Source organism: Amblyomma maculatum, chromosome 6 (genome assembly GCF_055883805.1).
Source record: "Amblyomma maculatum isolate TAMU_Amacu chromosome 6, ASM5588380v1, whole genome shotgun sequence".
Classification (NCBI taxonomy): Eukaryota; Metazoa; Arthropoda; class Arachnida; order Ixodida; family Ixodidae; genus Amblyomma; species Amblyomma maculatum.
The window spans coordinates 77,615,442-77,637,792 of record NC_139349.1 but is presented as its reverse complement, the minus strand read 5'-3'; the positions used below and the strand labels follow the sequence as shown (position 1 = coordinate 77,637,792).

Here is a 22,351-nt window from a genome sequence, read left to right as displayed (position 1 = left end):
TATATTTACCATCGCAAACAGCTAGCTTTTGATGAATCTCACGTTAGAAAGTTTATCGTGGTTTCGAGACCCCAGGCGGTCGAAATTTCCGGAGTCCACTACGGCGTCTCTCATAGCCTGAGTCGCTTTGGGACGTTAAACCCCACGAACTACAAATCGTTGTATTAATGGCAGTGCTAATACTTCAAACCAGAGAAACGTTCGACTGTATTTTTGTTTGATATTTCGTTATTTTTGCTTGCATTTATACCATGGCCACAATTTCTAACGCTGATAGGCATCACAATCAGCTTTATTTACGAAAATCCTATTCGGACATACCTTAGGGGGTAAGAAGCGGAAGTTTTGTTTAGGCTATATTTCACCCTTTTCATTTTCCCCCTCCCCCCATGATCATAATCAGGGCAAACAATGTAATAGAACCAACTCGCACAACTTTCTGCTCTTTTTAGCACAGCTGTCTTCACTAGTATCTCACATATCGCCCCAGTCTTCTCAATTTTAATCAATATCTCCTTAACCCGGTTTTGTTTCATAGTCAACTCGCCTCTCTTCCTATGTCTGATAGCTTTACCGCTATCATTTTATTTCCTAATGCTCTCTGCTGTTTCATGAATTTAGTTTCAAGTTTTCTTGTCGTCCTTTAAGAACTCTGCGCAACAGTTAATTACTGACAGAATCACGCTTTGTTGCGCTAATGGAAGGAGGGGGACAGTTTAATTTGGCCGATAAGAAATTGGAGAGCTAGACGGTGTCGTTACGGATAGGACCGACATCGCCGTCGTCTTCAGAGGCCCAGCGAAGCGACGAACTCGCCGACAGTGGCGCACCGCTTCAGGCGACCCTGCCACGACAGCAGCTCTTCCAGTACGGAACGTTCGTTGCGTGCCCGGGATTCGGGAACCTCTGCGCGGACCTTGCATACCACGCAGTCGAGCACGGTGGCCAACCACATCACGTTGGCGTCGAAGTGCTGCGCTCTTTGACCGCTGAGTGAGGTAAAAAAAAGAATAACGTAACTATGCATGACACCAAATGATTCACGGCTAATATTTTTGCAGTGAATCAGGCTCTCCTCTTTATAAAATCTTCTGGTGGTCGTAAACAATAACGACATTAGCGATCCATGAACTTTTTAACGCAGATATATCCCCTTTGATTTTACACTGCAACACCCTCTAAAATTCTGACGCGGAAACAAATGTAGCATTCTGTAACTTGCATTTGTACCTGCACTTGGAGAAGGCGCTCTTGACCGCTGTGTCGTGAAGCGCCAAGTCGTTGTCCGAGTCTGCCTCTGCGGTTAAATAAAGGAGGGTAAAAATAAAATGGGGAAACATTTAAGCTCCATCTTTAACAATATGACATGAGAGCATTACGTATAACACCTGTCATCTCCCTGTGGGTCATCGTTCATGTACAAGCACTTTGCCATAGGAGAAACCATGACTCTTTTTGTTCGTGTTTTTAATTACCTCACAAATACTAGTTAGCATACAGTCATATGTGAAAGGAGAATACGATAGAAATGGGATTCGACATTAAACCAAGTCGTGCGACCTTGTGCACTTCGTAGCTAAGGGAAAGCGCGATGTACGTCGGGATTGGTTATCGATTTCCATTTCAAAGGAATCGCCCAAGATGGTAGCACCTGTAAACTCGGCCATGTCATGTAGTATCGTGACGTCACTCATTTTCCTGCCCGTGTCAATTGCCGGCTGTGACCTGCCAAGGCATGCCCGTGGGAATTTTGTTCACTACATCGACGCCGAAGCCACCGTTGACAGCGTCGTTGCCGGATTTTCTAAAAAGCGGGACCTTTACGCTGATGCGTCGAAAAACTGGTACAACGCTGCTGAACCGAATTTGGATGATGGTGAAAACTCAAAATGGAGATGGGGGTGGTGGTGGTGAAAACATTTATTATAATACATAGAGGTATATACACTAGGTGGGATGCCTAGACAGGCACTCCATTGGCGTTTGCCGCAGCCCGGGCACGCTGCGTTAAGACCTTTTGGGCCTCTAGGGTGCAGCAGCCGGACAGGGTCACCTCCCAGTTCTCTCGGGTGGGGTTGGGGATAGGGGGCAAAGATGGGTTTTTCTGGCAGGCCCGCACCATGTGGTAGGTGTCAGACATCTCCCCACAGTGCGAGCACAGCCCGTCGAATTGCGGATCAAAATGTTTTAGAGTAGCCGGGCACAACATTCTATTGGTGAGCAGGCGCAGGAGCACCCGCTCGTTAGCCTTCCCCAGCCCTTTGCACGGGGTGGGAAGAGTTTGGTGCGTAGATCTGTAATATTCACATATTTTTTTAAATTTGTAAACTGGGCAGAAATCAAAATCCTGGTCCGCGTCGGGTCCCGTGGCAAATTCCCGGAGAGAGAAATGGAGAGGCATCCGTGTGCTGTGAGATGTCAGTGCGCATTTAAGATCCCCAGGCGATCGAAATTATTCCGTTGCAGGCGGAATTCCCCTTCATCCTCTGCGCGTGCGATGCCGGTAGACTCTTTCCTGTTCCACGCGAACATGCTCTGTGTGGAGACTGCCTTCTGCTCCTCTACGTGCCGGCGCGCGCATCAGCTGGGGCGCCGCTATCCTCCTCTTCCTCCTCTGTAGCGAGCGCAGCGTCGGAACACCTGTGGAAGAGGCGTCCGTGTGCTGTGCGATGTCAACGCACGTTAAAGATCTCCAGGTGGTCGAAATTACTCCGAAGCCCTCCACTACGGCTTCTCTTTCCACTTTCACTCCCACCTTCCTCCCTTTCCTTACGGTGCGGTTGAGGTGTCCACAGAAAACAAGTGAGACAGTTACCGCGCCTTTCCCTTCCTATAAATAAATCAATCACCTGTGAAACGGCTCAGCGGGTTGCATGGTTATGCCGCATGCGCAATAGCGGCTTGTGCCAGGTCACGTGCCGCGCGGTGGAGGGGTCGGTGGTCGGGCAGACGTCACGCTCGGCTCCGCTTGAGCCGGTCGCCATGGTGACTGCGTATGCGCAGTAGCGGCCCCATTGGAGGCACCGGCGAAATACGCAAACCTGAACCAGTGTAGCTCAGCTTCTAGCTATGCTAAGCTTTCGCTACTGTAAGCACATTGCTTATTTGGGAGGGTGATCGATGCGAGTGACTCAAATGTTCAAACAGCAACCTTGAAGCATCCTCTTCCAGGCAATGCCGCGGGCTCGAGCCCAGTGAACTGGGCACCAGTATTGAGAATGGATTAAGTTCGTCTTTTCAGCGAAAGTGCTTGAGAAATAACACATTCAGAAGGTCCTTACCATAAAGTTGCTTTTGTGTAGCAAGCGGCGACTAGACAAAGGAAGGAAGTTCCCACGCAGGAACGTTCAAATAAACATTTTTTAGTGTGCGCCGATGGCCAATGCAGTACACGGAGAGCCTACTAGATCTTAAGGAGAGAAAGATGCAGTGGCAGCACAGCATGCATCATAGAATTTCTACAACTCAGCACGAAACAGATCACGTGGCGACAGCGTAACTTCGTATGTAAGAGGGCGACTCATTTTCTTATGGAATATCAGTGACTTGCACGGCCAGAGTTGGCCAGCTTAATTCGTGCGCTTGTTACCTCAAATTATATATGCACTCATTGTTCTTCCCGCTGTTCGCTGTGCTGTGCGTGAGTGCATCAGCGACGCGGGTGATTTTCACGAGATAGCGCCGGAGCTATTATTGCAGGTCACATGCATCTGGAGGTCTGATGGTTTATACCTCCGAGATGCATGAGGTGGAATAGGTGCAATAGAAAATCGCGTGAAAATCTCTGCAGGTAGTAGTTGGCAGGTGACAAGTTGGGATACTAACTGGCAGGCGGGTTGTATGATGTCACGAGACCTTATGTCACGAGGCAGGCGCTGGCATCACGAGCTTCTTGTTTGAGACGGGAATCGAACCTTCCAGGATCCCCTTGGGAGATAATTTCGACAGGCTACTCCTAGAACACGCAGGCATGTCCTTATGGCTTGATTAAAAAGCGACTTATAGACATCTGTGTCGGGTGGTCTTTCACATAACCATAGGTAGCTAACGGTTGTGTTCTAATGAATATGTTTGGGATAATAGATGCGCAAATGAAGGGATCAGTGACTAAGCGAACTGCAAAGCTCTTGTTCGCGAACGAGGATCCGCAAAACAAAAAAACAAAAAAGAAACCCACAGACAGGAACCATTTGTGCTATCGCGTCATACCCTTCAACTCAGAAGTGATGTGTCCCCCCCTTCTTATTTCATTCACTCAAAATACCACCAAGTCTTGACGAGGAGGATGTTACGAGAGTAGGGAAAGGGTGGTCTATGAGCATGTGCCGACTCGCCTGGTTCGAGCGCGAACGACAAGCAGCCGGCCAAGTGCGCCCTAAGGCCCGCGCTGTCCACGGACAGAGGCGGCTTGTCCGGCATGCAGTACTCGAGGCTGGCAGCGTCGGTGGCCACCACGAGCAGCTTGCTCGCATCCGCCCCCGTCAGCTGCAAGCCCAGTGCGCGCTCGGCCACGGCTAGGCAGCACGACGCCTGCAATATCAGGCTCCGACCCTGTACAGCGCTGCGCAGCTGTGAAGGACAGCCACCAGAACGGATTAACATGAGAGTAAGAAGGGAAGGAAAAAAGGCATGTTATAAGCTCAGGAGTGAGCGGAGAATAGTATTCATAACTTTGTGTAAAAGATTTTACTGTGTATGTAAGTCTTTGTCCCAGAAAAGAATTCTAGCACTTGCGCGAGAGATTGTAATAAGAGAAACAAATGTGTATGAACACGAAATCGATTGTCAGGTTCTCTAGGACAGGGTCGGAAAGAACACTCACAATCAACAATGCTTGGAAAACGCACCGTTATATGCGACAGTGGCTTGCCGGCATAGCACAGTTCGAACACGATGAAATGCCTGGTCAGAAAGCATTGATTGGTGCCTGAAAAAAAAAAGCGTTTATTAATTATATAAGCTTATCTAGCAATATATTTTACTGACTCTGCCCAGCTGTAAACAGAACAGCAGAGTGCCGTCTGCGTTATTTGCGTAGAATTTCCAACTCCAAATTTAGGCACAAGATGAGGAATTACTCAGTGCAGTTTTTAAAGATGGCGCAGGAGTCAGCCGTGGTTTTCGTTACTTAGGGAGTATACTTAGATAAGAACACTCATAGGCGGGCACCTTGATGCAAAAAAACAAAAACCAGACGACCAGTGCGATTAATGCGATGTATAGTATGCGTTAGCATTACTGTCCCGCTACTGCTGATGCGGTAACATTAGTAATCGCAGCCGCTGATGTGTTCAGATCGTGCGAGCATGTAGCATAGTTTAGCCAACCTACCGCCGTGCACCATTCAGAGTAAAGGGGTGGGCAAAGCCTCCCCCCCTCCCCCCCCCTTCTCGACTTTGAGGGGTGACGAGGTTTCCTATCCATTCGCCACCCATTATCTCGCCCCCCCCTTTTTTTTTCTCCTTCCCTTTACCCGCTCTCTTTCATCTTTTTGAAAGCGAGACAAAAGATTTTGTTCTCTTAAATTTCAGCCTTCTCCGCCAGGGCTTCACACGCTAACGTGTCAACGTCAACGCCGACACTCTTTCTGAACAATTCGACGTTCTAATGCTAACGCACGAAAAATCAAAAGCTCGTTCCGGAATAACATGATCTAAGTAATGCTAAGACGATATTTTATATACGCATTTTTTTGTTATATGTAAAGAACACGCGCAGATATAGAACTGCACCCGGCTAATCCGGCCATAGATGCACTATCTATCTATCTATCTATCTATCTATCTATCTATCTATCTATCTATCTATCTATCTATCTATCTATCTATCTATCTATCTATCTATCTATCTATCTATCTATCTATCTATCTATCTATCTATCTATCTATCTATCTATCTATCTATCTATCTATCTATCTATCTATCTATCTATCTATCTATCTATCTATCTATCTATCTATCTATCTATCTATCTATCTATCTATCTATCTATCTATCTATCTATCTATCTATCTATCTATCTATCTATCTATCTATCTATCTATCTATCTATCTATCTATCTATCTATCTATCTATCTATCTATCTATCTATCTATCTATCTATCTATCTATCTATCTATCTATCTATCTATCTATCTATCTATCTATCTATCTATCTATCTATCTATCTATCTATCTATCTATCTATCTATCTATCTATCTATCTATCTATCTATCTATCTATCTATCTATCTATCTATCTATCTATCTATCTATCTATCTATCTATCTATCTATCTATCTATCTATCTATCTATCTATCTATCTATCTATCTATCTATCTATCTATCTATCTATCTATCTATCTATCTATCTATCTATCTATCTATCTATCTATCTATCTATCTATCTATCTATCTATCTATCTATCTATCTATCTATCTATCTATCTATCTATCTATCTATCTATCTATCTATCTATCTATCTATCTATCTATCTATCTATCTATCTATCTATCTATCTATCTATCTATCTATCTATCTATCTATCTATCTATCTATCTATCTATCTATCTATCTATCTATCTATCTATCTATCTATCTATCTATCTATCTATCTATCTATCTATCTATCTATCTATCTATCTATCTATCTATCTATCTATCTATCTATCTATCTATCTATCTATCTATCTATCTATCTATCTATCTATCTATCTATCTATCTATCTATCTATCTATCTATCTATCTATCTATCTATCTATCTATCTATCTATCTATCTATCTATCTATCTATCTATCTATCTATCTATCTATCTATCTATCTATCTATCTATCTATCTATCTATCTATCTATCTATCTATCTATCTATCTATCTATCTATCTATCTATCTATCTATCTATCTATCTATCTATCTATCTATCTATCTATCTATCTATCTATCTATCTATCTATCTATCTATCTATCTATCTATCTATCTATCTATCTATCTATCTATCTATCTATCTATCTATCTATCTATCTATCTATCTATCTATCTATCTATCTATCTATCTATCTATCTATCTATCTATCTATCTATCTATCTATCTATCTATCTATCTATCTATCTATCTATCTATCTATCTATCTATCTATCTATCTATCTATCTATCTATCTATCTATCTATCTATCTATCTATCTATCTATCTATCTATCTATCTATCTATCTATCTATCTATCTATCTATCTATCTATCTATCTATCTATCTATCTATCTATCTATCAGATAGATAGATTCTATCTATCTATCTATCTATCTATCTATCTATCTATCTATCTATCTATCTATCTATCTATCTATCTATCTATCTATCTATCTATCTATCTATCTATCTATCTATCTATCTATCTATATATATATATATATATATATATATATATATATATATATATATATATATATATATATACTCTGCTCAGGCGTTCCTATGGTCACAGGTTTGATAGGGTTCAGTGCTTCTTCACATTAAAAAATTATTTGGTGGTTGGTTATCTTATCGGCACACCCGTTAATAAGCTGCACTGTTGTGTAAGGTTCGCTCAGCGCGAGGTCATGAGGATGCCATCGGAAGGCTGGCTGTTTGTGGGCCAGAAAGCGTTTTGAAACGAGATATTAACGACATGCCTCATGCATCGCTATAAAGCGCACTGCTTCTGAGCAACTATACAGTTTTTCACCTTGCCATATGTGTTGTGAGCTGCAACAAGTAGCAGTATGCGAAGTTGTAGACTGTTCTTGTTTGTGCGCCAATAAAGAACACAAAAACCTTTAACGAGTTGCACCCGTCAAAGGAATCAGAGATGCTAAAAATGGTTCTCACCGGATATCTCGGAGGACAGGCTCTCGGCCAGGGAGTCTTTAGAACCGAGGCTTCCATCTCCGCTTAGTAGCCACCTCGGGAACTGGTCGAAGACGCAAGCTATCCTGCGTGGTATTAATCACACGTTTGAAGCGTCAACTACAGTCTGCGCGTCGGAATTCACAGATGACAAAGAGAAAACTGCTTAACTGCGACATGAATAAGGGGCGTAGAGCAGCATAAAAAGGCAGACTCTTCAAACAATTAGCAAAAATAGTCGCGATTAATCACTTACCGTTGGACCTCGATGAAATTTGGTGCCCTGTAGCGCATTCCATGTCTAAGCATGCTGAGCTTGCTGAAAAATAAGCAGACAGAAGATGGTCACTTATGGGGCAGGAAGGATGCTGGAACAATAGGAAGAACTCCGTGAACAGGGCTAGTTCTGGTCCCTTGAATTTGCCTGCGTAGGCATACTGTGAACATTTGTTTTTCTTTCAAATTATGAGATTTGTTTCTTCACGATGCCATTTCCACCAGTTCAAGGCGTGGAACTGCATATCACGTCGAAATCTTCGCCATAAAGATTAAAAATACGACGGAGGTTTATGCATGATTTCGGCCTAGCTATACGAGCGGAAGCCATGTTAAGCAATATTTTGGATTATTTAGCAAGGTGGTGCATGGTTTAATGGTTTGAGTTGGGGGGATGGTCAAGCTTCGCCTATAACACCGCCTTTTAATTCAGTGATTTGATTTTTATTCTTGTTTAATTTGATTTTTGGGAAACGAAGGCGCAGTATTTCTTAGTTTTCAATGGACACCTGCACTTGAATAGGTCAAGGTCACTTGGACCCAGTGAAGGGAAATCCAAACTGCACCCCGAGTAGCAGAGCTTACGCTCTAAGACAACATGAAGTATATCTTGCTTCTTGAAAACTGCCTGTTTCGGTGTAGTTAGATTAAGTTGGAGAGGACATATTGTCAACGCTCTCCGAACGAGCAGCGAGCAAGAGTTTTGGTTTCGTTCTTCATACCTAACAAAAGTCCTTTCGAACAGCATATTTCAACAGCGTGGTAGAGGCTTCAGTTAGAGGACCTTTTTCGAAATGCTGCTGTCGAAAAACATGATTGCTCGGAACCGTGAATCTAGGCGAGTAGCCAAGACATTTCTTTTTCTTTTTCGTGAGGTGCCTAGTGCTAACACTTTGCAGAGTAGGAGGGAGGTTGGGGATGTCCCGCTAAGCAACGCATACCCGAAGAAAGCACTGCACTGAGGTTTAGAGAAGGGCCATGTAGAAGAACAGTTTCGTTGTGTCCCCTCTCTCGCCCCACCATTCCTTCTTGTATGGGTACATGGCCACAAGAAGCACCTATATTTATGGCCATGCGGTAGCCATCCACTCCTTGCATGTGAAAGCGAGTCTGTATCTCACTCACACGCTACACTCGATGGCAGCGGCTATGACGTCGACATGCTGCTGGGAAAAGTCTGCGGTGACCGGAACCACCTTGAGTATGGTCCTCCTGAGCACCGAGGTCAACTGAAAGACCTCGCTGTGACGGCCGCGGGCAAGATACTTGCAACGCCTCTGGCTCCTGCAAAACAAGGGAACTTCTGGTTGGGTTTTAATAATTTATTTATTTTTACCTTACAACTTACCAAAATACGCAGCATTTGCAACTCAAAGGAAACGAGGTTTAAGTGCAGTGATTGCAAGCATCCACTGCACTATGGTTTTTACATCAGGTGCAGCGGACCAGAATTCAGTATGGTTGAAAAAGATCAAACACTTTCATTACTTATTCTCGTTAAAATAACCATATAATTGACAAACTGGGGTTAAAACGCCGAGAGAAGTTGAAAAAAGTATTAGAAAATATTTGTCTCATGCTTGAAACCGCTTGAAAAAACAAACAAACAAATCCTCTAACATCTGAGTACCAGATGACCCTAATATTTGCATGTGACAGGGATAAGTAAAAAGTAAAATAACAAGAGATAGCAGAAAAAAAAAAGCGCGCATTATGACGCAAACATACTCAAACTTTAATTAAAACAAACAAACATGGAAAATGATTTATAACATCCCTCTTTCAAACTCCGTTTCAAGAGCTGTTTGCAGCGCTGTGAAAGCTGAGGGGGACCTGGGCCAATTAAGATGGCACGTACTAAATGATTGTTTTTTGGTTGGTTACATTCTTTTACCGCAGTTGATAGGCGCGCAGGGTGGTGGTGGTGGTGACAAACGTTTATTGAATCAAAAAGGGGTAGATGTATGCATCGGCCGGATCTATGAACATCCAGCCCTTACAGATACTGGGTGGGGTCCCTAGTACGGGACCCCAGTGGCGTCGGCCGCTGCCCGGGCGCGCTCGACCAAGGCCTTTTGGGCCTGCAGGTCATAGCAGCCGAGCAGGGTCGCCTCCCAGTCCTCCTGAGTGGGGTTGGGGTGAGGAGGAATAGCTGGGTTGGATGGGCAAGCCCACACCATGTGGTAGATGTCCGAAGACTTCTCCGCACAGTGCGGACAACTGCCCGTGAAGGAGGGATTAAAATGTTTTAGTGCTGCCGGGCACAGCAGAGTGTTGGTATAAAGACGGAGTAGAAGCCGCTCCTCCGTCTTTGATAGACCTTTACATGGGCGAGGGTAAAGGCTATGACAAGATTGATAATAAAGAACAATGTCTTTAAAAGAATACGCGGGTTCGAATTCGAAATCCTGATCTAGGGGGTCGAGATGGGAAGCCCGGAAAGAGAGCGCGCGGGCGGCGGCGTCGGCTGCCTCATTCCCCTCGAGACCCATATGAGCAGGAGCCCATACTATTTTCCGGTAAGCGGGGTCCCCGGTGTAGGTGCAATTTTGAAGTAGTCGGTAGGCTAGGTATGGCGCCCAGCCTTGCTCGACGTTCCGACAGGCCCCTCGCGAGTCGGAGATAATTGTTTTAGAATCAGTGTGGGTAGCTGCCAGCGCAATGGCGACCTCCTCCGCGTGGGTTATGTCATGGGCGCGAAATGTAAGCCCGTTAACCGTTTTAGACTGGTGGACCACTGCGGCCGTGTACCATCCCCCATGGTGGGGGCCGGAGGCGTCCACGTAGTAAATGCCGGGTTTCGACCCATAATGGCGGCCCAGGGCTTCCGCCCGCGCCAGGCGCCGGCCATTGTGTTCTTCACGTGTCATGTTTTTAGGAAGAGGGCGTACGTGGAGGGCGCATCTCCACTCGAAAGGGAGGCGTACACGATCTTCCATAAGGGTGGTATGTTGGATGTGTAGCCGGGCAAGGAGGCGGCGACCCGACAGTGTCTTAGAAAGACGTGTGTATTGGTTGGTTAAGTGAGCCTCTCGGATTTCCCGGAACGTATTCACCATGCCCAGGCCCAGTAGACGCTGGTTGGAGGTGTTCACGGGGAGATCGAGGGCTCTCTTAAAAATTTTGCGCAGGACGACTTCGAGTGCATCCTCGTCTTGTTTCCGAAGGTGGAGGTAAGGAGTCGAATACAAGATTCGACTGGTCACGAATGCATGCGCCAGCCGCAAGGCGTCTTTGCACCGCAACCCCCCACGTTTGTTAGAAACCCGACGGACCATGCGGCCCACCTGGTCCCCCACCTTACGGAGTTTCGCCAAAGTAGTGTCCGACCGTCTATGTTGATGAATAAAGAGCCCCAGTACCCGGACTTCTGTGCGTTCAGGAATTGATCCTGTCTCTAAAAAGAGCTCAATTTTGGCCGTACACTTTGGTGAGGGGCGTATGTGTACAAATTCAGATTTTTGAGGGGAGCATTGAAGGCCGCAGCGGCGAGCATAACGGTTCACTATGGTTGCCGCTTGCTGCAGGTTGGCCTCAATATCTCCAAGAGAACCTTGCGTGGCCCACAGGGTGATGTCATCGGCATACAGCGCATGCTGCACACCAGCGACAGCACCCAACTGGGCCGGCAGGTGCATCATAGCCAGATTGAATAAGAGAGGAGACAGCACTGCACCCTGTGGTGTTCCTCTGGTTCCAAGTTGGAACGGGCCATGTTCGGTGTCCTGGATTTTAATGTAGGATTGGCGATCTGTCAAAAATTGCCGAATGTATCTGAACGCGTTGCGTCCGCAACGGGTTTGTGAAAGATGAGTGAGTATTACCTCATGAGTAACATTGTCGAAGGCTCCTTTCAAGTCTAAGGCGAGTATGACCCTGTCGTTGTGAGGGCATTCGACCGGGTCAAGAACGTCCCGATTAAGTTGTAGCAAAACATCCTGTGCGGACCTGTACGGGCGAAATCCGAACATGGAGTCTGCGAAGATGTGTTGATTTTCCATGAACTTGGACAACCTGTCACGCACCATCGTCTCCATTAGTTTGCCCGCACATGAGGTTAGAGAGATGGGTGAAGGTTGTCCGTGTTGATAGCCTTGCCAGCTTTTGGAATGAAAGTGACCAGAGCAGTCTTCCAATCGATGGGGAGTGGCGCATCCCCAAGCCAAATTAAATTGATGTAATCCAATAAGGATTGGTAGGCCGGGTCGGGTAAGTTAGCTAGTAATTTGACTGTAATTTTGTCCCGACCCGGGGCTGTGCCACGTTTCATTTTCGCCAGGGCCGCCCGCAGATCGTGGAGCTGGAACGGCTGATCCAGCTCAGCGTTCTCCGAACCTGCATAAGAGTGCGCCGGTCCGCGGGGGTCCTGGGTAGTGCACAAGTATTGGTCCCGCAACTTGTGCGCTAGCTGAGTTGTGTTGCCCTGAAAGCTGTGTATGGCACGTTGTAAATGTTTCTGAGTTTCTGTGTGTGTCTGCGTTGGGTCGATAAGAGCGCGGAAGAGCCGCCAGGTGTTCCTGCTGGACATCTCCCGCGCCGCCGTGTTGCAACGATCCACCCAGTTGGCGTCTGCGAGCTGGGCCGCATACTCGGCCGCCTGCTGGGTGAGCTCGGAAATTCGAGCCTTAAGTTTACGGTTATGCTTTTGTCGGCGCCACCGGCGGACAAGGCAATGCCGCGCTTCCCAGAGGTGGAGGAGGTGGTTATCCACGTCTGATACCGCCTCGGAAAGCTGAATTTTAGTTTCGGTAGAGCGAAGGCTAGAAACCAATTGTTCGGACCATGACTGGTAGCCTTGCTCGAGTATAGATGTAGCTGTGTTGTAATTTTTCCTAAATTTGGACCAGTCTGGGAGTCGAGCCTGTGTTGTGGGTTTTGCTAATGGTCTGGTCCCAATTGTAGTGTTTAGTATACAGTGGTCGCTACCGAGTGTTTCCTCAGTGTTGACCCAGTCAGCATACTGAATGTTGCGGGTAAAGGTTAAATCCGGACACGTATCCCGAGTCACGGAGTTACCTATACGTGTTGGGTGGACGGGGTCTGTGTGAAGAGTGAGGCCCAACGTAGACGCAAGCTCCGCCAACTTGCGTCCCCGTTTCTCTTCACGGCGGTACCCCCAGCCCCGACTGGGGGCGTTAAAATCGCCCACAATCAAGAGGGGGTCCCGACCCGCAGCTTTCAGCGCACGGCTGAAAAGCTCCGAGAATGATACATTCGACAATTTAGGTGGGCAGTAGACATTTAGAATGTGCAATGGTGGGTCCTGCTTGCGGAGGGGGAGGAGAGTCACCATTACATGGGAATAGCCAAGTTGAAGGTTCAAGTCGACCATATTTGCTGTGTAATTTTTATGAACGCATAGACAAGACGAGGGGTCCTGCTGAAACGTCGTATAGTTTGTTAGGGTGGCGCCTCTTCCTGGCTCCTGAAGGGCCACCACGGCGGGCATATGCTCGAAAGTTGAGAGGAAAAGCCGAAGGTCGGCCCGCTTAGTGCGAGACCGTAGCCCTCGGCAATTCCATTGAGTTACAGTGATGGGGGAGGCCAATTTAGATAAGGGGGAACGCTTACACCGAGGTTGTCCCGCCATGTTCAGGTTTTGGGGTTAGAGGAGGGAAGGTAGATGCCCCGGAGCCATCAACCCGGGGCTGAATATCAGCTCCTGGGAGGGGGCAGCTATCTTCCTCATTTTCGATGTCAATTTCTCGACGCGAAAATTTTGAGGGCCGGCTGGATACGTTTTTGAGAGGAGCGGCCCGGCGAGACGTGCGAGGGAGATTCGCGACATGTTGAGCGATCATGGTAGGAAGGGCCTCCATGACTTTGGCAATGATACGCTCCATTGCCGTCCCGATAAGGGTTTCGAATTTGGCGTTAAGGCGGGCCTCAAGAATGGCCACGGAGGAGTCCGAGGTCACCGGTGCCGCCGCATCGCTCTCCATGGCTTCTGCTTGGGGGGCAGGTTGTGGGGGAGGAGCAGTTTTAGTTTCTAGGGCTTCAATTTTGGCAAGTAGCATCTCGTTTTGGACCCGGAGAGAAGCTACCAAGTTATGAAGCTCGGCGTCGGCCGCCGAGCGAGCGTGAGGAGAAGGGGGGTGGGAGGAGGAGGCAACCCTACCCGAGCCGCTCACCTGTTTTCCTTTTTTGACCGCATTTGCCCAGGCACCGCTTTCGCCTTGTTTGAGTTGAAAGTGGGCTTGCTTCCCCGATCCGCCGTGTGGGGGCGGTGGTGGCGCTTGGTTGCCTTTGATGTCCAGCCCGCTTGAAGGCGCTTGCTTCTTGGAATTGGTGGCGTCACCGCCGGTGACGTGATCCTGTTGACGTGGCTTCTTGCCCGTTGCGCCAGTTTTGCCGCCCTTTTGGGCAGTCGTATTGGTGTCGAGGCGGTACTTGGCGGTACAGTCTCTGGAGTTTGTGGCATGGCCGCCACCACAAACAGCACATTTCAGCTTACACTCATGAGGGGCCCGCACTCCCTCGACGAAAGGAGCCTGTAGTCCACACAGGCCACACTTATCTTGAAATGGATTTGGGCATGTGTCTGCACTGTGGCCCACGGTGCCACACACACCGCAGGCTGGGATAGTGCGCAGGTAGGGCTGCACTTGGACAATTTCTGAGTTGTAGGTCACCGTCCGTGGCTTCACTTTTCCGGCAAAAGTAAGACGAGCCTTATTGGAGGTTCAAAATTTGCGAATTTCCAAGATAGTGCCATGCCTCCACTGGACACCATCTTTCAGGGTTTCCGCTGTTTCGTGATTTGCCACAGTGATGACGCCGTAGCAAATTTCTTCGCCATTTTGCTTGAGATGGCCTCGCAGTGGCACATCTCCTTGAGCTGATTTGATCGCGAAATCACCAAGCAGACGGTCCGCCACGTATTCGTTTTTGGTGCTCGCAATGAGAAGATTTTGCTCGCGGGAAACGACGAAGCTGAGTTCGGACGCCATTTGCACGCCGAGATAGGCACGCAAGGCTAAGCCCAGCTCACCACATTGGAAGACAGTCCCAATGGCCACAGCGGTTCGGGGCTTGATGATCACGACGAAATCGTCGGGGCGGAATTTGTGGAGATGTCTGGGCCTCCACGATGACTTGGGTTGGCGATCCTTGGCCGTGTGCGAGACGCGGTCGTGCTGAGGTGGGGTTGACTTGCCGGATGTCAACCTGGCGTCTGCCGTCATCTTGGCTTTCCGGCGCTGAGAGCGGCTCTCAACGAGACGGAGGAGATTTGAGTCCCGGAGCTGGTCCGATGGTGCCGAATTGGGTTCCCCGGCTTGAGGAACTGTCGACCAGGTCATGGCGTCCGGGTCGTAGCCGCGTTGAGGCAGGGCGTTCGCCATGTTGATGCGGAGAGTGGCTTCCTTCCCGCCGCACGCCGGCGCAGCCGTTAGGCTTAGCGGCGGCGCCACCGAGCGCGAGTGAAAGTCCGCTCTAAAGTGGTGAAAAATTTGCCCACCGGGATTGAAGTGGTGTCCCTGTGTGCCGGGTAACTTGCTGCGTCCGATGGATGCCAAATTTGCGGGGTTTGACGAATTGGTCCGTGGCTCTTGTCAAAAACTGACGGAGCCGAGGTGCCACGCGTGCATACGTGCGCGACGCAAGGTAGCCGCGCGCAGGGCACCGATATATGCGCCGTGCGTATGTACTGGCTTAGGTCGCCTTAGCTTTCAGAGTGTTGCAAACATGCGTTCGAGATTCTTCTGTATTGAGTGACTGCCTATGGCACATAAAAGCAGGGGGTAAGGCAGAACAGATTATAAGGAGAGTTGGTGCAGATACATGATCAAAATCAGCGCACACTTCGACACAAAACAACACAACAAGGAAGGCACCATCTGTGCTGGTGGTTTCTTTCGCCTTGTCTTTTTGTTCTTTGTTTTGTGTCTAAGTGTGCGCTGGGTTTGATCATATGCAGTTGGTGAAGCCTGCCTTTCATCTTCCTGTCAACACCAACATGGACGCCTGGTCCAGTCTGGCGCCACCATGCGTTCGCACCTCTATAGTAACAAGTTGAATGCGCCCAAAGACGAATAATTTCGGATGGCAGCGTAGTATTGCGTTTAATTTTTCATGTCAATTGCATGCTTAAGCGTTTTCTAGCGGAATATACTTGCAAAAATGTATTTTAGGTGTTCAGTCTGAACTTTCAGCGTACGCGTCTAGCAAGGAAAGCCGGACGCGTACCGGAAGCCAGAAGCTCAAGAAAGAGAGAGAAAGTTTCTTGCGTTTGTATCACCTCTTCTACAGTTTTTTACCACACAATTTCCTCGCCTGTCTCTGATCATTTTCTGCCCTTCGTGGGTGGGTTCGAAATCAATGGCAGCATTCTTTTCGTTTACTTTCCAATTTTCACCCGTCTTTGTCCCTCTTCATCTTGCCCCGTTTCTCTGCACCTTAACCCAGTTACACTTTGCATAGCGTAAGTTTTCTTACTATACTTTGGTCCACTGGTGACAGACTGTTTTCGCCCTCTCCGTCTTCAATGTTTCCTCAGGGTTCCTTCAGTCCTTATGCCGCCTACTGAGGAGACCTTAGGACTAAGTTGGCGCTCGTCCATGCCTTCCTATTTGTTCTTCCGCTATGTATCAAAGAGGACGATCGCCTCCGGTATGCTAGTGTACTTCTCGGCGAGCCTCAATTTGGATGCTGGATCGCGTACGGTATTGAAAATGAGCAGATCGTCTTTGTTTGAGTCTCCGTATTGCCAAGGTAGCCCAGAAGTGCATTTCAGGACATTATACCTAATTAAGGCCGCGTCTCGAAGAGGAGATTTGCATTATTTCCAGAGATTTCAATGTTGGTACAATATCCGAGAGAACGAAAGCAAGCGTAGGGGGTGGGGAGTGGGAGGGGGAAGATCACCGAAACTCAGCTAGTGGCCACGAGATTGAGAACATGTACACAATACGAATTCGCAAGGCAAAAATTAGCTCTGAAAGTAATGAGCTACGTTTCATACTTTAAATCATATGCCTTTATTTTTCAAGATGCAAGTTGAATTGAAGTAAAGAAAATAGAATTAAAGGTGAAGTGCAAACTCAAATGCACGAATGAACGAAGTGCTTAAAACACTAATGAATTTCGTTGCAGATTGCAGGCGATGCTGCTTTGCAAATGGAGCCAGTGAAAACCATGTCCTTTATCATGACAAACCGTGCATAATGCCTAACTGCTTTAGGCGCGGTGAGCCAATGTAGCGCAAGTGTTTCTATAAAGTTCAAGTGAAGCGCACGGTTTCGCGACACATTCATTATCGTACAAAATAGCCACCACTAAGTTTACACCTCAGTTACCTTTAGTGTAAAGGAGACTTTATTCTTTCTTTTAATTTGCAATTTAGGCTGTCCTTTTTTTACTTCATCAAAGCTGTACACTGCTTACCCGCTAGGAAGGAAGGCAAGGAAGGTAAGCGGGGTTTCCTGGTTGCACAGGTCGAGCAGCCGGCCTGGGAATACTTCGATGGGCTGCCAGAGAAACACGGTTCAGCGCAGGTGACTGTTTCATTAATTACGCTCATCGAAGAAGTTACGCACAAAATTGCAGGAAACTTATGGGCAGTATCGCGCCAAGAAAAAAAAAAGTACTGAATCAAACGCTGTAATTATTGGAAAAGCAGCATGAGGAAAAAAAAAAAAAAAGGTAGGGTACCATGAGAGCACACGAAATGAAGCAACTGTAGAAATGAAACCTATGAAAGAATGTAAGGAATCCACAGATAATTACAGTGGTCGAAACAACATCCAAAAATCTACAAATCACGGAGCTTGTAAACATTAAGCATTATAGCATATTATTGAATTTAATGAGCAAAAGATAACAGGCTTGCAAATTACACGGATCGGTTGCTTTGACTCCGGTGGGAGGTACGAAATTTCTGCCGTTACCGAATGGCTGAAAGCGTAGCGTATTTATTTACTTTATGTGACAGCTTTACTTCAGTAGAACTCAAAGCTCTTGCCTGATAATTGCGGGGGTAGTTATAGGCGGTCGGTTAGACAACTACACTGAGCTGAGCATACTCCCTCTTTATTGACACTCAGTGGGCTCTTGCTGGCTAAATGAAACCTTACCCTTCAGTTTTACCACCAGCAATATTTTTCACGAAGGCTAAATATACACCGCTACACGTCATGGCCAGGGAATATTCGTGATGGAAATTGGGTATTCTTCAAAAAGCTGGAATATCTCGCCTAAAAAGTGGTGTCCGCTTGAAACGCTAAAATTTATGTGAACGTTACCCGCTTGATTGCTTGTTCGGATTTCCAGAGGCCTTCGGCTGGCTCTGAAAACAGAAGTGTGAAGAATGTTTTGAGACTCTCGTCAGCCGTAACACGCAACTTTATATGAGCATTCTGCTTCGTCACAAAATCACCAGGAGCCGTACCACACCGCATTGCTCGTGTGCAGATAACAAAGCCTGAATCCCGATTCATGACAGGTAAAGAAACATACTGGTGCTCACTCCTACTTCTGAAGGTAAAGCGCCGAGAAACCTATTTGGCGCCTCTGCTGTTTTTTTTTTTTTTGGTGCATTTCACATCTGGAATACGCGAGAGGCAATAACACAGAGGAGACGGCGGTCATTGTACGGGTCACGTAGCTGTGCGTTCTCGCTCTGTTGGAATATGCGCCCGCAAACTGTGACGTCATAACGTGACGTGAGCAGATAGGCGAAGCTGTTCGATGCCAGAATATCCAGCATACAGCTCTGAGGATAGGAAGGAAATTGAAAAGTGGTGTAAAATATTGCGAGAAAATGAGAAACTGAGCACATACCCAACAGAATTGCTTCCGAAATTGGAACTTGCGGAACAAAAACTCACTGAAGTGCTGACCTTGCAACGGCACCTCTTTCATGGCGACAGTGCTTTTAAAAGGCTGCTGATAGTAAAGCACGAGTGCAGCCGTCACCGGACGCTAATAGTTTTGTAGCTGCTTAAAATTTGACGTGAAAACGTGAAATTACAACTCCTGATGTTTTTCAATTCTGAAGGACACAGTCATCTCATCAAAGAAATAAAATGTCTAGCTTGCAGGCAGACAATAAAAATTGGCCATGTCTACCTTGTAATGTACAACCGCCTTGATAACAACGGGGAATTAACTGCATAGTAACTGCACTGGATGAAAAGGTGCATCATTACTACCATGCTGGCATACTGCCGTCCCGTTTCTTTTTGTGTTCTTTTTCCTGTGGCATGAGCAAGGAGGAGAGGGGTTATATCGTGGCTGGGCTGACGTCCCTTACCTGAAGATAATGTTTGAGGGTTATCATTTTCATACAATTGACAGTTAAAGCCCATGATACGCATGCAGTTTCAAATGACAGATACATGGTAGATCGAGTTGACCGGCCGTCTAGCTTTAGGTGTTGTTGAATACAAAAGCGGCCGGCTGAGGTTAAACAGTATTTCCAATATTGAGTTTATCCTCTTCATTCCATGGTGCCGATAAATAAAGTTACGCACCGATATTGTTGTTTGCTTTTTAATACTTTATTTCACGAAATAAAATTTATCGCCGAATTTACTGCATCGCTTGCTCTACAATTGAATTTTGCACAAAGCTCAATTAATACAGAAGTGTTATACTTTGCTTTTAACATGATCAGTTTTTCTGATACTGCTTTGCATATTTGCTCGTTTGTACGCATTCTATCACAAAGATGAGCATATTAAAAACCGTGATATGTAGTGGAGCAATAATTCATGTTATTTCAGAAAAGGCGGCCGGCGGAAAATGTGGCTGATATGGTGGGTGAGTTAGCTATATCTTCTCCGTAGACCAATTCAAATGAATACCTCATCTAGGAAGTTAAGCGTTGTTCCTAAACTGAGTGCAGCTGAGAGTCGCCGCCATTTTGCCCACTGACGTCTATCAAGCGCACTTGCTGATATCCACACTATCAAGCTCATTTCATTTCGAGAGCGGACGTTTGCCCACGCAAACAGTTTTAGATTTTAACGCTCGACTACTCAGTCTCCGCTCTAAACAGCCTGCCATCACACAAATATGCAATAATTGGCTTTAGATTACTGCAAGGACTGAAACAGAAACGGTTCACAAATACCGTCTGGCTCCGACCAGGTGGCTGCCCCTTCTCCAGCACCAATCTCGGACAAGGTGCTGATCTCGAAAAGGGAGCCGGTGGCTGAGCCAGATGTGTTTCTGTGTAGTCCACGGCGCCCCGCCGTAGCGTCCTGGTGCATATAGTTTCCAGGTGCAGCCTCGTCCTCATCCTCGGCGTCGTGTTCGCCAAGAGGCGAGCTTCTCTCAGCCAGCAATGGTCGCCGATCCAGCAGTGCGTACGAATCGTCGTATGGTCTCCGTTGCCGTCCCGACCAAGGAGTCCTCCAGTTCGATCCGTGTCTCACAGTGTGCAGGGCCATCAGCGTGACCAGTAAGCACACGCCAGTCAGCACACTCGAACACGCTATGTAGAAGAGCAGCTGCGAACGTGGCATGACGCCGTGCCGTGGCACATGGGAGGGAACATGAATAGGAATGAGACTGGGCGACCCCCTATCGGTTATTATAGAAAGCTGCAGTTGTTAGCGATATACATGTGACCAAAGAAGATTCAAGTATGCATTTAAGGGTGGGGCCTCATATACACGTTCCTACTCATAACACATATGCGCACAGGACTTGCATATCCTACCCACACGTGCTCATTCTGTCGTGGTGTCTCGCAAACCGTGGCTGAACGGCGCTCAGCCCAGCTATGCAAAGTTTTGTAGAAAGTAGGATATGTACTGGATAAAGCACGCGGTCGGAATACGAATGTCTGTGAAATTCGCTTATATTTTATGAAAAGCCTTCGCGACTAGCACTGTATTTTAGGCCTCATGTGGCGTAGCAGACTGATACATATTGTACTGTACTGAACAGAAGTAAATGTTTTTCAGCCGCCAGAGCGTTGGGTTATTCACATGTAATGCACATACATACCTGATGATGCTGTATGAACTGGAGCATCTTTCGAGCATGCTCTGGCCGGAAAGAATCACGAGGTTCGTTCTCGCTGTTGGTGACGAGCCAGCTTAGTTTTCCCGGCCATGCAACTCGCATCGCAGGTTTGCGACTGCTAGCGTTGCCACCGCCGTCCGCACGCAGTCTTCGAGCTTGCTCAGACCTGACGCGCTCAATATAGCGGTAGGTGTCATAGTCTGGCAGGTCAGAGAACTGTCTCGCAAAACGCTCCCACGTCTTTTCAGTCGGCTTCTCTGAGGTCCTTATTGCCGAGGTCGGTACACCCAGGAAGATATGAAGCATTAATATACTAACTACGCGGTACATATCAGCTGCTTGAGAGGCGCGTACAGCCCCGTTTTTCACCTGATACCGATGGCAAAAAACTCCGCTGCAAAGGCTGCCACCACGAATCACGTCTTCTTCTTCTTTCTAATCTTTTACAGATGGGGCCACGACAGAGCTTGAACAAGAACTGCCTATTGCATTATATGTCGCATACGTTAAATGATAAGTCCTAAACTTCTGGGCTCATTCGCTGCGGCAACTATACCTAAATTATTTTTGCTTCTGTCTATATTGAAAATACATGTTGGTATACTTGGCCCGGTAACCGCTTAACCCTAACGACGCAGGGGCATACCCCGTCTCATGTTTGTTCTGCGCTGTTCGCTGCGTAGAGTCACTTGCAGGCACGACGTGGATAATATCCATTTGCCACAGCAGCTTTAGAAAAGGCCGAACGCGGGCCGAAACCTACTGCCAACGCCATCAGTTCAAACATATGTTCTAAGGTTCTCTACAACCTTGTGCTCCTCTACGAACAACTTAATTACAAACAAAAATATTTTAAAAACTTCAAAATATTGTTACACGCCAGATGGATGATGAAGATGAGGAACTCGGGATAGAAGGACGAAGAAGAAGCGCGTGTGAGTGCCGCTCCTTTATGTCAGTAACATTGCATTGCGTTTTGACGTCCAGAATGTTGCAATATAAATAAAATGTAGCAGAAATAATTCACGCGTAAATGAATGAAGTTTAGTTATTTGCTTAAGAAATGACATATATTTGTAACATCATTTTAGGTTGTGTGCATCGTCGGTGAGGACAGCATGGTGGGGGGGGGGGGGGGGGGGGTAAAGCAGGCTCGGAAAAAAGGCATGTGCCGAAATTTTACCGCCATGATCAAACACATCACTATGGCCAGCTAGCATAGTTCTTTCATAGTTTTAG

The 22,351-nt window shown here is 46.9% G+C and overlaps 1 protein-coding gene across 1 annotated transcript; it reads right to left on the bottom strand.

Annotated features, from left to right (window-relative positions):
- Positions 1-787: 787 nt before the first annotated feature.
- LOC146186054 (serine/threonine-protein kinase haspin-like) lies at positions 788-20,607 on the bottom strand. The gene is made up of 10 exons (XM_084607982.1): positions 20,214-20,607; positions 18,382-18,425; positions 17,525-17,607; positions 9,266-9,424; positions 8,121-8,183; positions 7,847-7,950; positions 4,848-4,927; positions 4,335-4,569; positions 1,231-1,297; positions 788-989 (listed from the first exon to the last, which is right to left on the bottom strand). Exons 1-10 carry the CDS (start codon positions 20,605-20,607, stop codon positions 788-790), a joined length of 1,431 nt encoding a protein of 476 aa, XP_084464108.1.
- Between the last annotated feature and the right edge of the window lie 1,744 nt (positions 20,608-22,351).

Bases quoted from the DNA above. Each gene is read 5' to 3' on its own strand.
- LOC146186054 (XM_084607982.1), bottom strand. From the start codon at position 20,607: ATGCCACGTTCGCAGCTGCTCTTCTACATAGCGTGTTCGAGTGTGCTG. The intron at 18,426-20,213 runs GTATTTGTGAAC...TTCTGTTTTCAG, and splicing joins CACCTGGTCGGAGCCAGACG to AGCCAGCCGAAGGCCTCTGG. The intron at 4,928-7,846 runs GTGAGAACCATT...TTTTTTTTTCAG, and splicing joins CCTGTCCTCCGAGATATCCG to GCACCAATCAATGCTTTCTG.